Source organism: Salmo salar, chromosome ssa10 (genome assembly GCF_905237065.1).
Source record: "Salmo salar chromosome ssa10, Ssal_v3.1, whole genome shotgun sequence".
Lineage (NCBI taxonomy): Eukaryota > Metazoa > Chordata > Actinopteri > Salmoniformes > Salmonidae > Salmo > Salmo salar.
In genome coordinates this window covers 15,559,216-15,586,686 of record NC_059451.1, presented here as the reverse complement: position 1 = coordinate 15,586,686, position 27,471 = coordinate 15,559,216, and the positions used below count along the sequence as shown (strand labels likewise).

The 27,471-nt window shown below is 41.8% G+C and overlaps 1 protein-coding gene across 2 annotated transcripts; it reads left to right on the top strand.

Annotated features, from left to right (window-relative positions):
• Nucleotides 1-298: 298 nt before the first annotated feature.
• On the top strand, nucleotides 299-20,689 carry LOC106613596 (excitatory amino acid transporter 5). Of its 2 annotated transcripts, none has more exons than XM_014216021.2 (11): nucleotides 299-1,390; nucleotides 3,729-3,808; nucleotides 4,709-4,924; nucleotides 9,335-9,377; nucleotides 12,106-12,313; nucleotides 14,030-14,129; nucleotides 17,540-17,773; nucleotides 18,454-18,648; nucleotides 19,010-19,139; nucleotides 19,365-19,467; nucleotides 19,824-20,689. In XM_014216021.2, the coding sequence occupies exons 1-11, from the start codon at nucleotides 1,133-1,135 to the stop codon at nucleotides 19,916-19,918; spliced, it is 1,662 nt and encodes a 553-aa protein (XP_014071496.1). In that variant the 5' UTR covers nucleotides 299-1,132; the 3' UTR covers nucleotides 19,919-20,689. The 2 variants fall into 2 exon arrangements, with proteins under 2 accessions (XP_014071496.1, XP_014071495.1); XM_014216020.2 differs by having other exon boundaries at nucleotides 303-1,390; nucleotides 19,010-19,144.
• The last annotated feature ends 6,782 nt before the right edge of the window (nucleotides 20,690-27,471 follow it).

Sequence of the window (27,471 nt, the reverse complement as noted above, 5' to 3'; positions counted from 1 at the left end):
AGAAACTAAATATGTTTCTCTGAATCTTTGCTCAAATCTGGGTAAAATATTGCAAGGAACTTGAGTCTTATTCAGTATATTTTTGCTTTTGCTTGCTTTTCTGAAGTAGACCAACCTTGCAATAAGGCATGCCAGCTAAGATAGTTAGACAAGCTAGCTACTCTAACTTGACTGATAGCCTTAAATGGCTTCTTGGTAGTTAGTTATGAGGTTGGGAACCTATCTGTGCTAGCTAAAGCCAACTTCCTAAAATTGCTAGGTGGCTAGTAGTATTACATTTGACTAATGACAATAGAGGACATATTGTATTGAAGTAAATCTAGCCATGACGACGATCAGGAGCCATTTGCAAACAAGGGGAAATCTCATTAAGCTGTGAAGTTAGCGCCGGCATGGGAGCCTTCTGCATTCTAAGAATAGCAGGTTCATTAGAGAGACATCAGCATAGAGGCTGTTCAAACAGCAAAATAAAGAGGCCAGATGGTGGTGAAAGGGTTGTGAGAACCATGGACCAATCTCAGCTCTATGCTGCTTTCCACCAGGTAATGTTCTGGATAAGTTGGGACAGGCCTCATGTCATCCTTGAATCCTTTTACACTATTACTACATGAAATCCATGATTCATGGGATGTCAAATCTTTTCCCTCAGTAGCCTATAACTCGTCCAAGAAAGTGAAAGGTTTTGCGAAAAGAAAGGTTGTAGCAGGTGACCCGGAAGACAACCCAGAACAGTTAGAAGAGGATGAATCCTCCATTATCAGCCTAGTTTTTCCACTGTGCTTCTGCTTCCTCTGCTTGCTCTTTGAGGTCTAGGCTGTGTTACTGTAATATAGCACTTTGTGACAACTGCTGATGTAAAAGGGGCTTTATAAATAAATGTGATGATTGATTGAGATGACAAGATATAAACAATGAAGTTCAAAAGCATGGCAGCCTGCTACCGAACAACAAATACTTGTTAGATGTTATTACACGCTTGTAAGCCTCTTAGTCCCACATTCTCCCTAACTGTGGGCTTTGGCTGGCTGCCATTCACGCTACACAATCCATGATGGCTTAATCCCCATGTAAGCTAAATGAATTGCCCCCTCCAGAAGAAGTTGACTGTCTTCCCAGTGAAGGACTTGGCACTATGGAGGAGCTACTACTGCCCACAGATGGAAAGGAAACACGGTACAACAATAGTTCGTATTCTCCAAGAGGAGACTCTGGGGGGAAACCCATGTACGAACGTGTCAAGACATTTTTACATGGGACTTTTGTCGTTGACTTGAAACAGTGGCTGAGGGAGTACCTGAAGCTCAACGGCTTGCTGACGCTCTCGGTTTTTGCCGTGTTGGCCGGCTGTCTCCTGGGGTTCATATTGAGAGGGAGCCATCTCTCTACCCAGGTACGTGGTTCTTTATCACAAAGTCGGATGCATGTGCAAATGCTGCTTGATTGTTTGAAGTGCCAGCCTGCCAGGTCCATATGTCTCCCTTGGCAGTGCATACATTTCTGTGTTTGAATATCTCTCACTCTTTTCGGATGAGGCGGATCCGTGAAAGTGTTCCACTTAAACGCCCGATAGAGCTCCTGTTTGCATTGGAGAACATCAACCGGCAGACGTAATGGACCATTGAGAGAAGCTTCTAGTGCACGACACCATCAGCAAATGATGGGACTGGAACCTGAAAAGTGGTGTGCGTTAATTGTTATAGCAACAGAGAGCCAGTGCACCGCTAGAAGAGCAGCCCTGGTAGCATGCATTCATCCCCTTGATTGAAAAAGTGGTTGTTAGGGAAGGAGTTAATGACCTCTACTCAGCAACGTGTTTCAGTTCCTGAGAGGAAAGTTCTCCGCTGATGCAAATGTAGCAGTTTCAACGCATTTTGTGGCAGAATAAATTCTAATCTAGACCATTGATGGTGGACCGATTACTGGCTTCAGAAAAATAAATGCAGCATATTGTTGGAGAGCAACAGTAGACACCTAGAGAGTTATAGGCCATCTATAGTGCTCATAAGGTAAAGAAGGATAGGTATCGCATGCCCACATTATCACGCCCTTCCTGTCCACTTTTACATGAAGGCAAAAGGAATGCAATGTTCAGAACAGTAGATAGTTGGGGTCAATCCAAGCTCAGTCCTGTCAGGAGAAGAGGGGATTATTTGATCTCAGACAGACTCGGCTTGCCAAAGCAAACATGGCCTAAAGTGTACTCGATAATCATAGGTGTGTGAGGTGACGCATGATCCAAAGCTGATGTTTGTAAGTCAGTGGAGGTTTAACCTGAGGAAATTACTGTGCGTGTTACTACCAAGAACTACACTCAACAAACATATAAACACAACATGTAAAGTGCTGGTCCCATGTGATGAATAAAGTATCCCAGAAATGTTCCATATGCACAAAAAGCTTATTTCTCTCACATTTTGTGGACAAATTTGTTTACTGTACATCCCTGTTTGTGAGCATCTTATCCTTTGTCAAGATAATCCATCCACCTGACAGGTGTGGTATATCAAGAAGCTGATTAAACCGCATGATCATTACACAGATGCACCTTGTGCTGGGGGCGATAAAAGGCCACTAAAATGTGCAGTTTTGTCACACAACACAATGCCACAGATGTCTCAAGTTTTGAGGGGGCGTGCAATTGGCATGCTGACTGCAAGAATGTCCACCAGAGCTGTTGTCAGAGAACGCCATTTTAAAGAATTTGGCAGTATGTCCAACCGGCCTTAAAACTGAAGACCACGTGTAACCACGCCAGCTCAGGGCCCCCACGTTCAGCTTCTTCATCTGCGGGATCGTCAGAGGGGGGGAGTATTTCTGTCTGTAATAAAGCTCTTTTGAGGGGGAAAACAGATTCTGATTGGCTGAGCCTGGCTGTCAAGTGGGTGGGCCTATGCCCCCCAACCCCCCCAGGCTCACCCATGGCGGTGCCCCTGCCTTGTCATGTGAAATGCATAGATTAGGGCCAAATCAATTTATTTATATTGACTGATTTCCTTATGTGAACTGCAACTCAGGAAAAACTTTGAAATTGTTGCATGTTGCGTTTATATTTTTGTTCAGTATATCTGAGTCACTTATAGTCATAGATGGCTCTGAGACCCATCAGTGCCATCCAAACATTTTAAACCATGTTGATTTATAATTTTTATCAACACCAATGACTGATGTAAAGCAGTGTTGTGATATCTTGTAATGCAAAAGGTAATAGTCCATACCTATGAACCAGATTGAATCAACCAATATTATTCACAGTTATTTCTTTACTATTTTGAAAACCAAGAACAACCTTCCACCTTTTCACAAGGGGTGAATCTGAAAAGCCTTTTCCTCAATTTCCCTTCTCAAAACATTGAAGGAGAAGGAGCATTGGAGGAGAAGGAACCTTTGATCTTCTATCATGTTCTCCTGACCTCCTTTTGGTGGTTTGAGAAGGAATCTAGGAGAGAGGACACGAAGAATGAAGCAAAAGGCTTTTGACATTCACCCAAGTGTGTGCTGATGGGCACTTTTTTCTAGAAGAAAGGAATACTTGAAACAAAAATATCTGTCCAACTATTGTAAAGGGTCTCCTGTGGAAAGAGAAGTTTTGGAATATGTTTGAAGGTGCCATTTTTTTTCCCAACAATCATCCTCCTCAAATGTGTTAAGTCACCAGCTGCCACTGCTTTGGAGTGAGTGCTTCATCCCTACTTAATTAACATGAATGTTTCTTCTGATTTCCCCTCCAGGCTAAGATTTATTTTTCATTCCCTGGAGAACTTCTCATGAGAGTGCTCAAAATGCTGATCCTCCCCCTCATCACGTCCAGGTAAACATCTTTAATGTCAACTTCTATCCATTAATATGGTTGCATATTCAACCAGCATTATAGTAATAAAAGTATAATTTGATGTTCACTGTGAATTCCTCTATTGTTGATTGAATATACTTCACACACCACAAAATAGAACCCGCCTCAAAAGTGAATTTTGAGAAAAATGCATAAAGGTGTTAAATGAATTGGAGAGAATGCTGACTGCAGGACGACTTTTGTTGTTGTCATCACACTGCACCCAATGATAGTAGCTACCCCATATAGACAGGTAATGATATCACATCTTCATTCAAGTTGAATGGGGCTTAAAACATTACAACAAAACAAGACTTTAGAAGCCAGATTTCAGTAGATTCCATATGGTCGACATAATATGACAGGTTCCAGTTATATTACAACTGTCAGATAGTATATAGCCTCTGCCAATTCCCCAAAAACCAGATATTCCGGTTTTCAGGGGAAATGGAAACAAGGCGACGCTCAAGGCGACGCTTCATCTTAACTCCTCCTCCACATTTACTGGATTGGTTGAACAGTGCAGAAGAGAACCTCCCCCCCACAGTTTTTTCTTCTTGTCAATACCAGTATGTAGGGGATCTAGTTTCAGGCATTTATTTTATGCCTGCTATGTTTGGTTAGGTAGTATAGGAAGTAGTACTTACAACAAACACTTGAAAAGGTGTCCTTCTGCCACTTCAATAGAAATGTTCACTAGATCTCACTTAGGTCCACACTCTCTCCCGGTCATTCTCCTTAGTTTCCTTTAATCACTCACTAGAATGGAACCATATTTGAGTACCAATTTAGGCACCTGAGCAATTATTGGGCCATTTTTATTGCATGTTTTCATTATTTCGCCCTAACCAATCCTCTCTCTTCTTTCTCTCTCTACAGTTTAATGTCAGGCCTGTCATCTATGGAGTCCAAAGCCTGTTGTCGTGTGGGTGTTCTCACTGTGACCTACTACCTGTGGACCACCTTCATTGCGGTGGTGGTGGGTATCCTGCTGGTGATCATCATCAAGCCCGGGGTGGGCACTGAGATGGACAGCAACAGGCTAGGAGGAGGGCCCGTCATGACTTCTGCTGATGCCTTGCTAGATCTCATTAGGTGAGTGACCAATAAAGATAAACCAGAAGCAAAACTGAAGCGCCATTTCTACTTAAAATATCAAAGGGACGTAAAAGGCACTCATTCGTGGAATGGTCCTGCTACAGTGCATTTGGAAAGTATTCAGACCCCATCCATTTTTACACATTTTGTTACGTTACAGCCTTATTTCAAAATTGATTACCCCATAATGACAAAGCGAAAACAGGTTAAGACATTTCTACCAATTAAAAAAAAAAAAAAATAGAAATGTATTCAGACCTTTTGCTATGAGACTCGAAATTGAACTCAGGTGCATCCTGTTTCCATTGATCATTGATCATCCTTGATTGGAGTACACCTGTGGTAAATTCAATTGATTGGACATAATTTGGAAAGGCACACACCTTTCTATATAAGGTCCCACAGTTGGCAGTACATGTCAGAGCAAAAACCATGCCATGAGGTTGAAGGAATTGTCCTTAGAGCTCCGGGACAGGATTGTGTCAAGGCACAGATCTGGGGAAGGGTACCAAAACATTTCTGCAGCATTGAAGGTCCCCAAGAACACAGTGGCCTCCATCATTCCTAGATGGAAGAAGTTTGGAACCACCAAGACTCTTCCTAGAGCTGGCCGCCTGGCCAAACTGAGCAATCTGGGGAGAAGGGCCTTGGTCAGGGAGGTGACCAAGAACCCGATGGCCACTCTGACAGAGCATCAGAGTTCCTCTGTGGAGATGGGAGAACCTTCCAGAAGGACAACCATCTCTGCAGCACTCCACCAATCAGGCCTTTATGTGGCCAGTTGGCCAGTTGGAAGCCTCTCCTCAGTAAAAGGCACATGACAACCCACTTGGAGTTTGCCAAAAGGCACCTAAAGGACTCTCAGACCATGAGAAACAACATTCTCTGGTCTAATGAAACCAAGATTGAACTATTTGGCCTAAATGCCAAGTGTCACATCTGGAGGAAACCTGGCACCATCCCTACTGTGAAGCGTGGTGGTGGCAGAATCATGCTGTGGGGATGTTTTTCAGCAGCAGGGACTGGGAGACTAGTCAGGATCGAGGGAAAGATGGACGGAGCAAAGTACAGAGAGATCCTTGATAAATCTGCTCCAGAGCGCACAGGACCTCAGACTGGGGTGAAGGTTCACCTTCTAACAGGACAACGACCCTAAGTACACAGCCAAGACCGCGCAGGAGTGGCTTCGAGACAAGTCTCTGAATGTCCTTGAGTGGCCCAGCCAGAGCCCGGACTTGAACCCGATCGAACATCTCTGGAGAGACCTTAAAATAGCTGTGCAGCAAAGCTCCTCTCCAACCTGATCGAGCTTGAGAGGATCTGCAGAGAAGAATGGGAGAAACTCCCCAAATACAGGTGTGCCAAGCTTGTAGCGTTTACTTATGTAAATGTGATATTTCAGTTTTTTTATTTTATACATTTGCAAACAGTTCTGAAAACCTGTTTTTGCTTTCTCATTATGGAGTATTGTGTGTAGATTGATGAGGAAAAACAAACAATTTAATCAATTTTAGAATAAGGCTGTAACGTAACAAAATGTGGAAAAGGTCAAGGGGTCTGAATACTTTCCGAATGCACTGTATATCTTCAGTTTAGGGACAAACAATATACAATACATATAGTCTAGGAACAACCAATATCTTCAGACTTATTGGAAGCAAAACCTAAGACAGTATTCAATCAATTGCAGACATAGCCACGGGAAGTAGGGGTGCTGAAGGTGCTGCAGCACCCCCTGAAAAATTTGAATATATTATTTTTATTAATACAAAAATATATATATTTTTTTGAACATTGAATTTTTCTCTAAAGTAGTGCACTTGGCCTTTACTTGTCCTGCATTAGCGGACCAATGTAGCCCTATGTAGCGCGGGCAAAAAAATCACAGCACCCTCACCCCCAAACATCATCCCCTTTATGGTAGAGTGGCCAGATGGAAGGCACTCCTCAGTCACAGACTCCAGATATTGATTTCCAGAAAGTGCTTTCTGGAGTAAATTGGATTTGTTACAGCAGTGTGTCTTGGATGAAGGGAGTTGAGACTAGATTTAGCAACCGGCAGTCCTGTGGCATGGCCCCATTCAGTGCTGGCGGCAAATCTAGCACCCACAACCAGACTGCCAGGTTCTACAGTGAGCTCCACTGTATTGGGACAGTGACAATTGTGTTGTTGTTTTGGCTCTGTACTCCAGCACTTTGGATTTGAAGTGATATAATGACTAAAAGGTTAAAGTGGAGACTGTCAGCTTTAATTTCACTGTATTTTCATCCATATCAGGTAAACCATTTAGAAATGACATAGTCCACCCCCATTTTACTGTACCAAATGTATTGGGACAAATTCACTTACATGTATATTAGAGTAGTAAAAACGTAAGTATTTGGTCCCATATTCCTAGCACGCAATGACTACATCAAGCTTGTGACTCTACAAATTTGTTAGATGCATTTGCCGTTTGTTTTGGTTGTGTTTCAGATTATTTTGTGCCCAATAGAAATGAATGGTAAATAATGTATTGTGTCATTTTGGAGTCACTTTTATTGTAAATAAGAATATAATATGTTTCTAAACACTTCTACATTAATGTGGATGCTACCATGAATAATGATGAGTGAAAAAGTTAGAGGCATAAATACCATTCATTTCTATTGGGAACAAAATGATCTGAAACACGATCAAAACAAACAGAAAATGCATCCAAGTTGGTAGAGTCACAAGCTTGATGGAGTCATTGCGTGCTAGGATTATGGGAACAAATACTAAACTTTTGACTAATTTAATACACATAAGTGAATTTGTCCCAATACTTTTGGTCCTCTAAAACGGGAGGGGGGGGACTATGTACAAAAAGTGACGTGATTTCTAAACTGTTCATCCGATATGGATGAAAATACCCTCCAATTAAAGCTGACAGTCTGCACTTTAACCTCATATTCATTGTATCATTTCAAATCCACAGTGCTGGAGTACAGAGCCAAAACAACAACAACATTTTCACTGTTCTAATACTTTTGGAGCTCACTGTATGTCAAGTGTCAACTCCCTCCATACAGAAGTGCTGTGCAAATCCAACACAATTCCTATAGCATTAACCGGAAATCCACTGTCTACAATTGCTTGAATACCGGCTTCAGTTTAGTTACAACGTACATCTAGAGTCTCACACCAGCATTCTCAAGCAAAAAAAAAAGTATCTGTAGTTTTAAAAACAGCCTATACTGTATATCCAGTCTAACAACAATACATTACCAGAATCTCACATCAAACTCATATCTAAAGTCAGTCCAAATCACAGTGGGTTTTGAATGTTCTGAAATAACCAAGACATGCTGAAGTCCAAGCCTATATCTTAAAGTGAGATCTATTGTTTGGGTGTTAATCAAAATGTTTATTTTCTTCACTAAAATTAAGAACTTCAGTAGGCATTCCAGTCCAAATACCTACTTCTGGTAATTATTCAATTTAAAAATGTAAATTAATACAAATAAATAAATATGATAAAGACATGTAACTTTGTCATGTAAATTCAAAGCGTTTTTTCGCCCTGTTTTTTTTAATCAAATTAGGATATATTGACTCCAGTCCTGTTAAGTGCAGTACTATAGGCCTGATAGGCATGCTACTGGCTATTGTTGTCTATGCTTGGTAGTACTACGCAGTAGAAACAACTATCTCAGGAGGTTGGGACGTAAACACACAATCCAGTTAAAATGGTGATGAATGTTTTTTTAGTAGTCCAAAAGGGATGATTTACAGATTAACCCAGTCATGAACAGTGGTGATACAAATGATCTTGGTGGAGGATTGCTTCACCGGCACACGTCAGGAGGGCTCCTGGCTCGTGCCTGTCTGAAAGTACCTCCCTCTTTTAAGGGCCCTCACAGGAGTCGTCTGCCCTCTTCGTCCACTTATATATTCGACCTCTGACACTGCAGAGTAAAGAGAGGAATAGAGGAGAGACAGAGTAAAAACTGATAAGGGGGGGGCTCACAAATTACAAATGGCTCACAAATGACTGTAACAATACTTTTATAGCCTCGCTACTGTATATAGCCTGTCTTTTTACTGTTGTTTTATTTCTTTACTTACCTATTGTTCACCTAACACCTTTTTTGCACTATTGGTTAGAGCCTGTAAGTAAGCATTTCACTGTAAGGTCTACACCTGTTGTATTCGGCGCACATGTCAAATAAACTTTGATTTAATTTGATTCAAAAGGTTGAAAAAGCATGTTATTCATGATCATACCTATCAAGTTGATATTATTATGATTCCCTCTTATACAGAAATAATTACACTTGACCTTACAGATACTGATCAGGAATGATTGGCCATGCGTTTTACCCTTACTGTATGCTCCAACATATCAACATGCTAAGCTAAATCATAACATTGTCTTTTTACAGGAATATGGTTCCTTCCAATCTTATTGAGGCGACATTTCAACAGGTAACACCAGACCAATGCTAATGTACAGTATGACACATATAGAGTGACTTCAGGAAGTATTCACACCCCCTGACTTTTTCTACATTTTATTGTGCTATTGTTGATGATTAGTTATTTGAGAAGGAGACCAAGTCAAGACGTTGGACCGGGTGATTCAGTTTATAGTAAGGCAGTTTATTATGAGACAAAGATATTTGGCAAAGCGTGCACGGACTCCTTCGTTTAGCTCATAGGGAACTAGCAGAAGAGAGTCCCGAAACATAGTGTACATCCAATTTATACAATGAAATAACAGTGTGTTGACGTTGAGTCTAGTAGGTCCGCTCTCCTGACTGGTCGATGAGTGGAGGGACGGTCCACTCTCCAGGTGGTGTCGACTTCCCATTGGCCCTTGGCAGTGTCCTTTGTCCTCGGAGTCCAACACACCTAAGTGTGTGTGTGTGTGTGTATTTCTGGTAATTCGTGTCTGGGTGCTTGCGATATTCATGGAATGTTGTTCTTTACACCAGTGGTCAGTTCGTGTGGCTAGGGTGCTTTCATGTCTTGACATTTTTGTGTGAGTGCTTAGTCCGCCATCAGTCTCTGGGTGTGGTCGTGATTGGTATCAGTTGGTTGCTCAATATGTCTCTGGAGTTTTGTTGTGTGCTGTTGTGAAACATGTTGTGCAAATGCCCTCCTTATATATCATTAGGTAAAACGTTAGATTATCTTTATTACACTATAGCCTGAATTTTAAATATATTAAATTAAGATTTTGTGTCACCATACCTCATAATGTCAAAGTGGAATTATGTTTTTAGACATTTTTAGAAATTCATTAAAAATGAAAAGCTGAAATGTCTTTAGTCAATAAGTATTCAACCCCTTTGTTATGGCAAGCCTAAATAAGTTCAGGAGGAAAGATTCGTTGAATAGAGCAATACAATCGACATGTACATGCTTGTGAGAGTCTCACCTTTCCACAGAGTGTGTTAGTGTGTATCCCAAACGGTTCGTACGCTGCACACAGAAGTTGGCAGAGGCCGTACCAACTTCAGATGAGTCCCGTGACGCTTGTGGGGGTCGCAGAGAACATCCACCACCGTGTTCGTGAGAGTTTGTAGGCCAAACAGTTCGGACGTTACAGACTTTTTGTGAGAAGACCGATTTTCGGGAGGTCTCATGGTCTGACAAACACCGCTCTAGCTCTGCCACTTTTCACCGTAGATGCGGAAGGGCGATATCGGCAGATGCGATGGATTGAGCACATGGCAGATATCGATAGTTTAAACAGACGGATTTTGATGGGGATTTTTGAATTAGGTTTCCGCGGGGCCGTAGAATTGTACGCTAACTGTTAACATGAATTTTGGATGATTACCTCATTCTGTACCCCAAACATAAAATGATCTGTAAGGTCCCTCAGTCGAGCAGTGAATTTCAACACAGATTCAACTACAAAGACCAGGGAGGTTTTCCAATGCCTCGCAAAGAAGGGCACCTATAGGTAGATGGGTAAAAATAAAATAAAAAGCAGCCATTGAATATCACTTTGAGTATGGTGAAGTTATTAATTACACTTTGGGTGGTGTATAAATAAACCCAGTCACTACAAAGATGCAGGTGTTTTTCCTAACTCAGTTTCCGGAAAGGAAGGAAACTTTTAATGGCTGTTATACGAGAAAACTGGGGATGGATCAACAACATTGTAGTTACACCACAATACGAACCCAAATGACAGTGAAAAGAAGGAAGCCTCCACAGAATAACAAATATTCCAAAACATGCATCCTATTTGCAATGAGGCACTAAAGTAAAACTGCAAAAAATGTGGCCAAGAAATTAACTTTATATCCTGAATACAAAGCGTTATGTTTTGGGAAAATCCAACACAACACATCACTGAGTGCCACTCTTCATATTTTCAAGCATGGTGATGGATGCATCATGTTATGGATATGCTTGTAATCGGCAAGGACTAGGGAGATTTTTAAGATAAAAAGAAACCGAATAGAGCTAAGCGCAGGCAAAATTTTAGAGGAAAAGCTTTCTCAGTGTGCTTTCCAACAGACACTGATAGACAAATTCACCTTTCAGCTGGACAATAACCTAAAATACAAGGCCAAATATACATAGGAGTTGCTTACCAAGACGTCATTGAATGTTCTTGAGTGGCCTAGTTACAGTTTTGACTTAAATCGGCTTGAAAGCCTATGGCAAGACTTGAAAATGGCAGTCTAGCAATGATCAACAACCAACTTGACAGAGCTTGAAGAATTTTTTTAAGAATAATGTGCAAATATTGTACAATTTAGGTGTGCAAAGCTCTTAGAGACTTACCTCTTAAAAGACTCACAGCTGTAATCGCTGCAAAAAGGTGATTCTAACATGTATTGACTCAGGGGTGTGAATACTTATGTAAATGAGATATTTCTGTATTTCATTTTCAATAAATTTGCAAACATTTCAAAAAACTGGTTTTCACTTTGTTATGGGGTATTGTGTAGATGGGTGAGATTTTTTATTTATCTAATTCATTTTGAATTCAAGTTGTAACACAAGAAAATGTGCAACACGTCAAGGGGTATGAATACTTTCTATAGGCACTGTACCATTGTTTATTTAATAATATGCCAGACATAGAAGATCCTCCATTAGTAGTGATTAACAAGTCAAGACAAATCCCTACAGCTCATGGGTATTGGACTTTAAATCACCTTCCTCATCTGTAATGTTCTTATTGATCCAGTACAAAACAGATCTGGTCCGTATCCTGAAAGTCCCCAGGGTCACAGTGCAGCCCAACTTTGTGTACATCATGCCTGACGATAGTGGTCCCACTGGTCGGACCGTGTTCCTGGAGCTAACTCCACCCCCTGACATTCACTACAAGACCAGAGCTGGCAGCAACCAACAGATGAACGTGCTGGGGATCGTCATCTTCTCTGCCACCATGGGTAAAGACAGTTTATCTTCTGTTTTCTTTTTTCTTCTTTTCTGTATCAATGCTACAGTTGAAGTCGGGAGTTTACATACACCTTAGCCAAATACATTTAAACTCAGTTTTTCACAATTCCTGACATTTAATCCTAGTAGAAATTCCCTGTTTTAGGTCAGTTAGGATCACCACTTTATGTTAAGAATGTAAATAGTAGAGAGAATGATTTATTTCAGCTTTTATTTCTTTCATCACATTCCCAGTGGGTCAGAAGTTAACATATACTCAATTAGTATTTGGTAGCATTGCCTTTAAATTGTTTAACTTGGGTCAAACGTTTTGGGTAGCCTTCCACAAGCTTCCCACATTAAGTTGGGTGAATTTGGGCCCATTCCTCCTGACAGAGCTGGTGTAACTGAGTCAGGTTTGTAGGCCTCATTGCTCGCACACGTTTTTTCAGTTTTGCCCACAAATTTTTTATAGGATTGAGATCAGGGCTTTGTGATGGCCACTCCAGTACCTTGACTTTGTTGTCCTTAAGCCATTTTACCACAACTTTGAAAGTATGCTTGGCGTCATTGTCCATTTGGAAGACCCATTTGCGACCAAGCTTTAACTTCCTGATTGATGTCTTGAGATGTTGCTTCAATATATCCACATAATTTTACTTCCTCATGATGCCATCTATTTTGTGAAGTACACCAGTCCCTCCTACAGCAAAGCACCCCCACAACATGATGCTGCCACCCCCATGCTTCACGGTTGGGATGGTGTTCTTCGGCTTGGAAACCTCCCCCTTTTTCCTCCAAACATAATGATGGTCATTATGACCAAATAGTTCTATTTTTGTTTCATCAGACCAGAGGACATTTCTCCAAAAAGTACGATCTTTGTCCCCATGTGCAGTTGCAAACCGTAGTCTGGCTTTTTTATGGCGGTTTTGGAGCAGTGGCTTCTTCCTTGCTGAGTGGCCTTTCAGGTTTTGTCGATATAGGACTCGTTTTACTGTGGATATAGATACTTTTGTACCTGTTTCCTCCAGCATCTTCACAAGGTCCTTTGCTGTTGTCCTGGGATTGATTTGCACTTTTCGCACCAAAGTATGTTCATCTCCAGGAGACAGAACGCGTTTCCTTCCTGAGTGGTATGACGGCTGCGTGGTCTCATGGTGTTTATACTTGCGTACTGTTGTTTGTACAGATGAACGTGGTACCTTCAGGCATTTGGAAATTGCTCCCAAGGATGAACCAGACTTGTGGAGGTCTACAATTTTTTTTCTGAGGTCTTGGCTGATTTCTTTTGATTTCCCCATGAAGCAAAGAGGCACTGATTTTGAAGGTAGGCCTTGAAATACATCCACAGGTACACCTCCAATTAACTGAAATTATGTCAGTTAGCCTATCAGAAGCTTCTAAAGCTATGACATATTTTTCTGGAATTTTACAAGTTGTTTAAAGGCACAGTCAACTTAGTGTATGTAAACTTCTGACCCACTGGAATTGTGATACAGTGATTTATAAGTGAAATCTGTAAACAATTGTTGGAAAAATTCCTTGTGTCATGCACAAAGTAGATGTCCTAACCGACTTGTCAAAGCAATAGTTTGTTAACAACAAATTTGTGGAGTGGTTGTAAAACGAGTTTTAATGACTCCAACCTAAGTGTATGTAAACTTCCGACTTCAACTGTATATGTATCCATCTCTATCTAAATCATTTTAATTTTGCTTTTTTAGGGCTGTTACTGGGGAAAATAGGCGAGAGAGGAGCACCACTAGTTAACTTGTGTCAGTGTATCAACGAATGTGTCATGAAAATCATCAACACTGCTGTTTGGTAAGTGGGGGACGAGCTTTGTAAATAGTTTACATTATCATGGTTCCACTGGCTCAGTGGGTTAGAGAATGGCAACACCAGGTTTGTGGATTTGATGTCCATTCAGTGTGATTTTCTGAGGTTACGACCTGTACACGGGCATGTGGTGAGAAAGGGGTCATTGTCTTGTGGTCAAGCTGTGGTGGAGAAGTCAGGCGACAGTCTTGCTTCGTTCCACCCAGCAGCGAACTGCACATGCCGAGGATTAGTCGAGCAGGAGTAGCTCACCCTGTGCTCAGGGTCAACAGTGACCTATCCCAGGGACCTCGGGCACCACCAGGGCAGAATGACTGGCCCCTCTCATGGAAGCCACAGCGGTTCAAGGTCGACCGCGGTACTGCAGGCATTGTTTGCAGAAAACAGGATCCCCCATTATAGTGTCTCGAAAAAATGACAATGTTCGGGGTCAATCTTTGGGTAAAATCGAATACAACCATGGTACCAATAATTGATCATTTAGTTGCTAATGGCAGCTTGCAGTACCCCAGTCGGCGTTCAACTTGAGTAACTCAATGAAAGGGGGCAGCACTAAAGCTAGCCTGCAACGTCACTTCCTTGAGTATTTCAAACTGTGCCGTCACTAGTTACCACAGCCACATAGTCAGAATTATGGCTAAACCCTGCCTATTTCTAAAATGTATCTTCTTAAAATCAGATTTTAAACCTAACCTTAACCACAATGTTTAACCATAACCTTAAATTAGAATCAAAAAGCAACAAAATAAATCATGAATTTTTATGATATAGCCAGTTTTGACTTTGTGGCTGTGGTAACTAGTGACAACAATATTATGTCTCCATGAGACGCCATCTTAACCAATTTCATTTGGCTTCAATGCGCTATTGAGTCTTCACATAAGTGAATGGGTGTCATGTGATCGATGGCTTTGTCCATTTTTATATTTATACGGCTCAAAAAAATAAAGGGAACACTTAAACAACACAATGTAACTCCAAGTCAATCACACTTCTGTGAAATCAAACTGTCCACTTAGGAAGCAACACTGATTGACAATAAATGTCACATGCTATTGTGCAAATGGAATAGACAACAGGTGGAAATTATAAGCAATTAGCAAGACACCCCCAATAAAGGAGTGGTTCTGCAGGTGGTGACCACAGACCACTTCTCAGTTCCTATGCTTCCTGGCTGATGTTTTGGTCACTTTTGAATGCTGGCGGTGCTTTCACTCTAGTGGTAGCATGAGACGGAGTCTACAACCCACACAAGTGGCTCAGGTAGTGCAGCTCATCCAGGATGGCACATCAATGCGAGCTGTGGCAAGAAGGTTTGCTGTGTCTGTCAGCGTAGTGTCCAGAGCATGGAGGTGCTACCAGGAGACAGGCCAGTAACATCAGGCGACGTGGAGGGGCAACAACCCAGCAGCAGGACCGCTACCTCCGCCTTTGTGCAAGGAGGAGCAGGAGGAGCACTGCCAGAGTCCTGCAAAATGACCTCCAGCAGGCCACAAATGTGCATGTGTCTGCTCAAATGGTCAGAAACAGACTCCATGAGGGTGGTATGAGGGCCCGACGTCCACAGGTGGGGGTTGTGCTTACAGCCCAACACCGTGCAAGACGTTTGGCATTTGCCAGAGAACACCAAGATTGGCAAATTCGCCACTGGCGCCCTGTGCTCTTCACAGATGAAAGCAGGTTCACACTGAGCACATGTGACAGTCTGGAGACGCCGTGGAGAACGTTCTGCTGCCTGCAACATTCTTCAGCATGACCGGTTTGACGGAGGGTCAGTCATGGTGTGGGGTGGCATTTCTTTGGGGGGCCGCACAGCCCTCCATGTGCTCGCCAGAGGTAGCCTGACTGCCATTAGGTACCGAGATGAGATCCTCAGACCCCTTGTGAGACCATATGCTGGTGCGGTTGGCCCTGGGTTCCTCCTAATGCAAGACAATGCTAGACCTCATGTGGCTGGAGTGTGTCAGTAGTTCCTGCAAGAGGAAGGCATTGATGCTATGGACTGGCCCGCCCGTTCCCCAGACCTGAATCCAATTGAGCACATCTGGGACATCATGTCTCGCTCCATCCACCAACGCCACGTTGCACCACAGACTGTCCAGGAGTTGGCGGATGCTTTAGTCCAGGTCTGGGAGGAGATCCCTCAGGAGACCATCCGCCACCTCATCAGGAGCATGCCCAGGCATTGTAGGGAGGTCATACAGGCACGTGGAGGCCACACACACTACTGAGCCTCATTTTGACTTGTTTTGAGGACATTACATCAAAGTTGGATCAGCCTGTAGTGTGATTCTCCATTTTAATTTTGAGTGTGACTCCAAATCCAGACCTCCATGGGTTGATAAATTGGATTTCCATTGATTATTTTTGTGTGATTTTGTTGTCAGCACATTCAACTATGTAAAGATAAAAGTATTTAATAAGATTATTTCATTCATTCAGATCTAGGATGTGTTATTTTTGTGTTCCCTTTATTTTTTTGAGCAGTGTATATAGGCACATTGCATGCAGCTCAGGTTTACCTGAAACTGGCCCGGCCATATTGGATGATATCACTTACCACAGAGGTTCTGCTGATATAGGACCGACCTCAAAGACTTGAATGGCTCTTGGCTCTGACATGTTTTTAGAAGCAGGAATAAACTCACATGAGACAACAGGGCAATTTTAGTTTTCTTTTTTTTTGTGAATACAGTTTTCACAATACATAGCATAATATAAATTACAATTTATTTATTTTTATTCTGTTTTACTGGGTGGAAACGGCTCATTAGGAAAAACACATTTGACCTATAGGTAACTGCCCAAATAAGGGAAACACTTGAGTAAATGAGGGATAAAAAGTATATTGAAAGCAGGTGCTTCCACACAGGTGTGGTTTCTGAGTTAATTAAGCAGTTAACATCCCTTCAAGCTTAGTGTGTATAAATAGTATAAAAATGCTGGGCAGGCCACTATTTTGTCTATCATGGCTATGACCCCATAGGATGACAGTGCCCCCATCCCCAGGCCACGAGTGGTCACTGAATGGTTTGATGAGCATTTAAACGATATAAACCATATGCCATGGCCACCTACGTCACCAGCTCTTAACCCAATTGAACCCTTATGGGAGATTCTTTAATAGCGCCTGAGATATCCTTTTCCACCACCATCAACAAAACACAAAATTATGGAATTTCTTGTGGAAGAATGGTGTTACATCCGTCCAATAGAATCTATGCTAAGGTGCATTGAAGCTATTCTGGCTCATGGTGGCCCAACGCCCTATTAAGACACTTTATGTTGGTGTTTCCTTTATTTTGGCAGTTACATGTAGGTTGTATAGAAAGTCTTTGGAGGTGTTTCTTGACCAACAGTGAAACACAGTTCTTCCTTTTTTAATTTCCGGACAGGTATTTTCCATTTGGGATCATATTCCTCGTAGCTGGAAAAATCCTGGACATGCAGGACCCATCTACTCTTGGGAAGAAGCTGGGCTGGTACACCATCACTGTTCTTGCCGGGCTTTTTGTCCACGGCCTCATCCTCCTCCCCTTCTTCTACCTCATCCTGACTCGGAAAAACCCTTTCACTTTCATCAGAGGCCTGCTTCAAGCCTTGGTCATAGCACTGGCCACCTCCTCAAGGTCTGTCTGTGTCCTATTTTCTCATTAAACAATGACCTTTTTCACTGTCCTGGAGGGCTGCAGTGTGCAGGGCTGCAGTGTGCAACCAACAACCAGGGTTGGGGTCAATTCCTTTCTTAATTCAGTCAGTTCAGCAGGAAATGAATTGACATTAAACTCATGTTGAATAGGAAATTGACTTTTTTCAATTTGTGATTAGAATTTCAGTTCACCCCCTGATTTGAAATTAAAGTGACCCCCCCCCCATTCAGCTGAGTCATATAACACCTGATTCATTTGATTCAGGTGTGTTAGTGCTGGGTTGGGACAAAAGCTTGCAAACACTGTGGCCCTCTAGGTCTAGGTGTGAAGAACACTGTCCCAGAGGGTTGAGCTGAATGCATGAAAAAGGTTCCTTATAAACATTGTAATGTTTGATTGATCATCTCCAGTTTCAAACACTTTCTTTGAAACTCTTAAAACTTACTCAAATGCATCTGCATCATGTTGCTATTGATCGACGGTATGGTGTTTAGAGGCGAACAGTCTAGAACAGAAATGCATTAAGAGAATAATAGCCTAAATGTACAAAAAAAAGTATGAAAGCTGATTGTTGTAATTAAGTACCGGTAGTGTAAACGAAACTATTCCCAAAGGAGAATGGTAAAAGTCCTTTAACTCAACTCTCTCTCTCTCTTAAGTTCTGCCACTCTGCCCATTACTATGAAGTGCTTGCTGGAGAACTGCAATGTGGATCGGCAGATAGCGCGTTTCGTGCTGCCTGTGGGCGCCACCATTAACATGGACGGAACAGCTCTTTACGAGGCCGTGGCGGCCATCTTTATCGCCCAGGTCAACGATTATGAGCTGGACTTTAGCCAGCTGGTCACCATTAGGTATGTATGGGGTTTCAAATCACTCCAATTCTCATGTAAACATTCTCAAAGCTACCCAGTCCATATACTGGGTGAAACTTTGAGTCCTAACTCAAAAGCAGTAACCGTTCGGTGTAGTCTTGGTTCTGGGTGCCATCATTATAAGCATTTCACAAAAAGTAACATCCTGACATGACCTGTTTCACACAACTAAATGGGAATGTCACTGTACAAAATGAATGTGATGTTTTTCATGATGAGATTTGGTCACTGTTTTTGAACTTTTTAAAGGGTATAGCTCATATCATATTAACCATAGCAGGACAATATTGTAATACACCTTCTTAGCTGAGTAATTGATTGTGTTGGTCTCTGTTCGAAGTATAACAGCTACAGCTGCCAGCATAGGTGCTGCTGGGATCCCCCAGGCCGGCCTCGTCACCATGGTGATTGTGCTGACATCAGTGGGTCTGCCACCTGATGACATCACTCTCATTGTGACCATCGACTGGGTACTGTAAGTTCACTATGACAACAATTAGTCATTCAATATCTACATAGTGGAACAAATACCACATGTTAATAGTGACTGAAACAGCAGAACATTTTATGTTTAAAAAGTGAATTCATTCATATGTCAAAGGAAACCTTAAATGATTTCTGCATTCAGAAGCAAACGTTTTTTGGTTGGAGTGAGAGGGTTACCTCTGGAGCCTTTGTATTCCCTGTCCTCTCAGAGACAGATTCCGAACCATGATCAACGTGCTGGGAGACGCCCTGGCAGCAGGAATCATCGGCCACTTATGTCAGAAAGACTTTCCTCGCAGACCTACTGGCAAGGTAGGCAGCTGTCACTGTCTAGCCACAACCACATCATAACAATTGAGCTATAGTCCTAAGCTAATGTCGAACTGTTTTCATGTGAGGTATCAGAGGCCCTACACATTTGAGGCCCTGCACACAATAATGATTGTCTTAAATTGATTTAATGTGTCTGCCAGCCAGGGTTACACATTTAACAGTCTGAAATCAATATGTCATGTGAATCTAGACCTCAATGTCTGCAGTTTGTCACTTATTACAGAGATACTGATCTGTGTGTGTGTGTGTGTGTGTGTGTGTGTGTGTGTGTGTGTGTGTGTGTGTGTGTGTGTGTGTGTGTGTGTGTGTGTGTGTGTGTGTGTGTTCCTCCCTAGTCACAACCTTCATATGGCACACAGAACTCTCACGACATGCAGAACGGTGTGCCTATGACCGAGCTGCCTCTGCACAAGCAGGACTGCTGCTATGATGTGATGGGGGACACAGTCAATGAGAGGCCTACCATCTACTACAACATCTGTCAAGTTTAACTCCTGGAAAGACATTAACCTCAAATGATGGACAAATTTGGTGTACTTTTCCCCTACTCGTGCCATGAAACGGTACTGAAAGTACCTGCTCCTGCTGTCACCTATCCAGTCTTTTTGGGACAAACTTTTTGGGACTGAACATTTTCGCTTTGTCGGTGACACACTGCAATGGACAAATCAGGGTTTTCCACTAAGACCTTTTATTAAAAAAAATGTTTTAAACAGTGATGAGTTAGGAATCGCCCAAATGTACTACTACGATCTTGTCTATGTGGTATTGACTCTTGCTATTAACTCGAGTCGTCCAACGTCCTGTGGATTCACTGGATGTTTTTTTTCCACTGTTCCTCACCATGGTTTCTGTGGTCCATGTGACAGTCATAATAACAGCATGCAGGTATGCATTTTGAACAACTTGTTTGGCTTGATTTTATTTTTTTGCATGCAAAGGAAGTAGGTCTACTGTCGGGTCATAATGGACATTCTGGGTCAATGGCAATAAACTCATTTCACTCAACTTCGTCTTCTATTTAATGCGCCTAACATTTATTGGCAGTTTCAACAATCTAAAGGGAAAGTACAAGGGGGGGGGGAATGTTGTAGAATTCAAAACACGTCCTCTGATGATCTTTTTTTGTAGTTGACCCCGCTTTTTTTTGTATTCAAAAACCTAAATGTAACGTTGCCTTAAATAAAAAATGTCACTTGTCCGCAAGATTAAGTCATTTATCTACACAGACACCAACCATTTTGTTTGCCAATGCACACAGACGAACTACCATATCATTCTTCCCTTAATCATAGCAACATAGTACTCAAGGAATTACATTGTTTCTTCAGACTCATTTATTGTAGTTATTTGAAAAATAATTTGTTTGTTTTAAGTTGCTTGATTTCTGGTGTATTTATATTCTGTAATCAAATACAACGTCATGGATGTGACTTCCTTTCAGTGATTAATCCAGTTAGTTAGGACATGAGGAAGCCATGAGTATGAAGCCCTTGAACGGCATGCACACGCATGTGCCTCCGGTGTTAGTGAGAGATTAAGTCACGGTGAAGACTTGGACAAAGAAGAAGGATTACGGAGGAGGGTCTTTTGGCTTTAAGTGCTTGAGATTACAGTGTTTGAGATTACAGTGCTTGAGTTTACAGTGCCTTTGTCATCCACAAGGACATTACTGACCTACTAGCCATTTGGGTATGGAATATAAACTTGTTGTAAATGGCATGCTTTTGACTGGTTTGCAAATCTTGTTTGGTTATCTAACAAGGCTGAGGGTTGCCTAAAACTGTCTCAGATTGACCTATCAGGTAGGCATAAAACCTTCTCTCCTACTTTTTGAATTTGTTTTATTTTATTTCACCTTTATTTAACCAGGTAGGCCATTTGAGAACAAGTTCTCATTTACAACTGCAACCTGGCCAAGATAAAGCAAAGCAGTGCGACAAAAACAACAACAGAGTTACACATGGGATAAACAAACGTACAGTCAATAACACAATAGGAAATTTCAGCAAGCCATGACACTCACCATCTCAGATCGTTCTGAAATGGTTTCTGTAGTTAGAGACAGATAAGCATTTCTGCCAAATTATTTTGTTGGAAAGCAATTTAAACTCTGAGAAAATAAGCTTATTGATTGCACCCAAATTTGCCATTTCAATTTATATTATTCATATAATATTCATACCCAAATACCTCATACCCCTGCACATTGTACTGGTACTCCCTGATTGTAGGTCCATTTTTGTGTACTTTATTCCTCGTGTTATTATTTGTCTTTTTAGTATTATTTTATTGTTGATTAGGGCTCGTAAGCAAGCATTTCACGGTAAAGTCTACACCTGTTGTATTTGGCGCATGTGATTCATATAGTTTGATTTGAACCTAACCACTTAACAATGGCTCAGATGTGAGGAATCCAAATAAATGGTGAAAAGCCACCCATGGACTCCACATACCCCACACCAAGCCCACCCCAAAAGTCAGTATACAGTATCAGTTCTCTATGTTTGACAAGTAGTATGAAGCTGCGGCTTAGAGTATTGTTTATTCATTCTATGCCATGTATTCTCAGTGAATTTGGTGATGATTTTGTTCCCTTGTTCAGAGAAGTTAGCCTTTGAAGTCGCTTGCGTTTTCTTCTATAAATTAGTGTTATCCACATTGCTGGTGTCCTGTGTTTATTAAATGGACCCTTTTGCAACTAATTGGAAAGCCCAATAGCTTTTGCTCATGATGAAAATAAAGGATGTGGCCATCCTTTCAATTCAAGCCAGTCCTCAATGAAACCACCATTGGGGAGTGGTCGGGCTCACTTGAACATTCCGTTGGCCCAGCTACAAATCTTTTTAAAAACCTGTTCTAGCTGTGTGTGTACAATCAAATGTATTTATAAAGCCCTTCTTACATCAGCTGTGTGTCACAAAGTGCTGTACTGTACAGAAACCCAGCCTAAAACCCCAAACAGCAAGCAATGCAGTATAAATTGGTGCTTCTATCAGCAAAGTTACAATCCCACAACATGGAATTCTATCGCTAAACTTCCAACATTCTAATGTCAATATGGGTGATTAACAATTGTTTACTTAACTAGGTAAGTCAGTTAAGAACACATTCTTATTTACAATGACAGCCAAACCCTAACAACACATACCAATTGTGCACCGTCCTATGGGACTCCCTACATACCAATTGTGCACCGTCCTATGGGACTCCCTATCACAGCTAGTTGTTATACAGCCTGGAACTGAACCAGGAACCCCAGTGACAGCCCTGAGATGCAGTGCCTTAGACCGCTGCGCCACTCAGGAGCCAGTAGTTGTAGCTGGTGCTTTCAAAGTTGGTTATATTATATATCATTTGAAAAGGTAATGTCATGACTATTCAGAACCACTTGTCAAACAAAGTTTCAAATGTAACAATGTTTCCTTTTTAAAGCAATTTATACTGGTAATTCTGTTACAGTATGTACCCTAGAGGTCAAAGATCTATTGACCTGAACATACCCAAAATGTGTCTGATGGATATCTGTGAATCTAACTTGATGGTTAGTCGAACTGAATAGAAATGAAGAGCGGGCTGGCATGGCTGAGAGTTTTACTTTATGCACAGATTGGTTTCATACAACCGATCTCAACCACCAGCTCCAAAAGTATTGGGACACTAACCACGCTTCCATACACAGTTTATGTGAGTAAAGTCATACAGTATAAAAAACAACCATGACAGCTGTTTTTATTTTTTATTTTTTAAACTTTATTTAACTAGGCAAATCAGTTAAGAACAAATTCTTATTTTCAATGACGGCCTATCGGGGAACAGTGGGTTAACTGCCTTGTTCAGGGGCAGAAAGACAGATGTTTTACCTTGTCAGCACTGGGATTCAATTTTGCAAACTTTCGGTTACGCTCTAACCACTAGGCTACCTGCCGCCCCTGTGATGGAAACAGGAAGTTTCAATACAATTGTATAAATGCAGACAGATCACTTTGACATGGTGGAATCTTGTTGTGTAGGTAAAATTAATGAAGTGAGAAATGGCAGTGGAAACGCCTTCATGCGCAAATATTGATATAACTACCATCATCATATCAAAGTAAACTTGGAGTCACCCGAAAACATGGTGTGTAGTCCTCCCACTACAGACTCGGGGGAACCATGCCGTTCATTAGGCTACAGATTAAATAAATGATGATGAACTTCACAGGGTGGTGAAAGTGCACGTGATCTTGATGCTCCTATTCAAGGGTCTTATTCTGGTAACATGATGATCGATGCTTGAATGCAGTTTGACAAATACACATATTCTTATCTATAATAATCTCATCGTGTAGACTAGCCTATCTGCACTGTCTCTGCGATCTGTTGGCTAGAGTGCACATGCCAAGACCAGAGTAGGCACATTTGCTATTTAGCGCAACAGTTTTATGACAAATCTATAGGTAGAGTTGAAAATGCGATGGCATTTTAGATTTTTATTCGGTACATGAAAACTTAAGGGAAAAGGTACATTTTCAGGACTACGTCATCACGCGCTGATTTTTATCTGCAACAAGACAGTTATGTGGAAACACACCACTGGTGGGGAAAGGCACTTGTTTTCTTTACATGGATTTTAGAATATTCGTATGAAAATCTCCCGCCAATTAGATGGAAACCTAGCTACAGAAATGTTTTGTTGTTGTTTTGGCTCTGCACTCCACCACTTTGGATTTGAAATGATACAATGACTGAGTTTAAAGTGCAGACTGTCAGCTTTAATTTGAGGGGATTTTCATCTATGTTGGGTGAACCATTTAGAAAGTTCATTTTTTTTAAACCTTTATTTAACTAGGCAAGTCAGTTAAGAACAAATTCTTATTTTCAATGACGGTTCTACGGGGGAACAGTGGGTTAACTGCCTTGTTCAGGGGAAGAACGACAGATTTGTACCTTGGTCAGCTCGGGGATTCGAAACTTGTGAACAGGGTGCTCCATGGTGGCAGTGGGGTTAAGATACAGACAACGACCATAAGCTACGGACAATGAACACAATTGCATTTTATTGATGGCAATTTGTTTGCACAGAGGTACCGTGACGAGATCCTGAGTCTCATTGTTGTGCCATTCATCCGCCGCCATCAACTCATGTTTCAGCAATATAATGCACGGCCCCATGTTGCAAGGATCTGTACACAATTCCTGGAAGCTGAAAATGTCCCAGTTCTATGGCCTGTATACTCACCAGACATGTCACCCATTGAGCATGTTTAGGTATGCTCTGGATCGACATGTACGACAGAGTGTTCCAGTTCCCACCAATATCCAGAAACTTCACACAGCCATTGAAGAGGAGTAGGACACCAATCCACAGGCCACTATCAACAGTCTGATCAACTCTATGCGAAGGAGATGTGTCGCGCTGCATGAGGCAAATGGTGGTCACAACAGATACCGACTGGTTTTCTGATCCACTTTCCTACATCTTTTTAAGGTATCTGTGACCAACAGATGCATATCTGTATTCCAAGTCATATGAAATCCATAGATTAGGGGCTAATGAATTTACACTACATGACCAAAAGTATATGGACACCTGCTCGTCGATCATCTCATTCCAAAATCATGGGCATTAATATGGAGTTGGTCCCCCCTTTGCTGCTATAACAGCCTCCACTCTTCTGGGAAGGCTTTCCACTAGATGTTGGAACATTGCTGCGGGAACTTGCTTCCATTCATCCACAAGAGCATTAGTGAGGTCGGGCACTGATGTTGGGCGATTAGGCTTGGGTCGCAGTCGGTGTTCCAATTCAACCCAAAGCTGTTCGATGGGGTTGAGGTCAGGGCTCTGTGCAGGCCAGTCAAGTTCTTCCAAACCAATCTTTACAAACCATTTCTGTATGGACCTCGCTTTGTGCATGTGGGCATTGTCATGCTGAAACAGCAAATGGCCTTCCCCAAACTTTTGCCACAAAGTTGGAAGCACAGAATCATCTAGAATGTCATTGTATTAAGATTTCCCTTCATTGGAACTAAGGGGCCTAGCACGAACCATGAAAAATAGCCCAATACCATTATTCCTCCTCCACCAAACTTTACAGGTGGCACTATGCATTGGGGCAGGTAGTGTTCTCCTGGCATCCATGTAACCCAGATTCGTCCGTCAGACTGCCAGATCGTGAAGCGTGATTCATCACTCCATAGAATGCGTTTCCACTGCAGAGTCCAAAGGCAACGAGCTTTACACTACTCCAGCCGACGCGTGGCATTGCACATGGTGATCTTAGGCTTGTGTGCTGCTGCTCGGCCATGGAAACTAATTTCATGAAGCTCCTGAAGAACAATTATTGTACTTACGTTGCTTCCAGAGGTTGTTTGGAACTCGGTAGTGAGTGTTGCAACCGAGGACAGACAATTTTTATGTGCTACACGCTTCAGCACTCACCAGTCATGTTTTGTGAGCTTGTGTGGCGGCCTACTACTTTGTGGCTGAGCCGTTGTTGCTCCTAGACGTTTCCTCTTCACAACATCAGCACTTACAGTTGACCGGGGCACCTCTAGCAGGGCAGAAATTTGACAAACTGACTTGTTGGAAAGGTGGCATCCTATGACGGTGCCCCCTTGTAAGTCACTGAGCTCTTCAGTAAGGCTAATGTTTGTCTTTGGAGATTGCATGGCTGTGTGCTCAATTTTATACACCTGTCTGCAACGGGTGTAGCTGAAATAGCCAAATCCACAAATTTGAAAGGTTGTCCACATACTTTTGTGTATATGTAGTGTATCTACACAGTATAAAACACAATAAGCATGAGTGATCTACGACAGAAAATAGCCTAGTAGCACCACAGAAAAAAAACGAATCGCTAATAATCATGCTAAATTGTAATGGCTTCCGGATGGCAATGTTAATGCTAGCGCTAACGCTAGCGGGAGTATGCAAGCTAGCATACAGACACCATTTGACTCCAAACAACAAGACACCAAATATGGTGATGAATGGAAGCCCAGTGGCCAGCAGTTGGAGAAGCTAGAGCGAGACGGATTTTGGACCAGACTCTGCACATTTTCTAATCAATGAAACATTTGATCTCATTACAACTTTTCCCAAATCTTGAATCTGTTATAAAGAGTGGACACATTTTGGGGTAGACTTGAACCTTTGCCAAAGTTTATAAAAATGGCATTGTTTAGAAGGAGTACAAGTAGGTGTTCCCTAACGGAATAAAAAAAAAAGTTATTTGTCACATGCTTCGTAGACAAGCCGTGTAGACTAAGAGTGAAACGCTTGCTTCTGGGTGATTTTCCAACAATACAGAGTTAAAGATAATATAGAAATAAAACAGAAATAGTTGACACGAGGATTAAATACACAGTGAATAATGAATAGAAATAACAAGTAAAAATAACATGGCTATACACAGGGAGTAGAAAATAACATGGCTATACACAGGGAGTAGAAAATAACATGGCCATATATAGGAAGTCAATGTGCAGGGGTACGAGGTAATTGAGGTAACTATGTACTGTACATATAGGTAGGGATAAAGTGACAAGGCAACATAATAGATTATAGACAGTAGCAGCAGCAAAAAAATGGTCAATGTATATAGTACGGGTAGCCATTTGATTAGCTACTTAGCAATCTTGTTTAGAAATCTTATGGCTTAGGGGTAGAAGCTGTTCAGGGTCCTGTTGGGTCCAGACTTGGTGCATTTGTACCGCTTGCTATGCGGTATCAGATGGAACAGTCTGGCTTGGGTGGCTGCAGTCTTTGACAATATTTAGTGCCTCCCACTGACACCACCTGATATAGAGGTCCTGGATGGCAGGGAGCGCAGCCCAGTGATGTACTGGGCCATACGCACTGATCTCTGTAGCGGCTTGTGGTCAGATGCCAAGCAGTTGCCTTAGCAAGCGGTGATGCAGACAGTCAAGATGATCTCAATGGTGCAGCTGTAGAACTTTTTAAGGATCTGAGGCCCCAATTGTCTCAAGGCTTAAAAATTC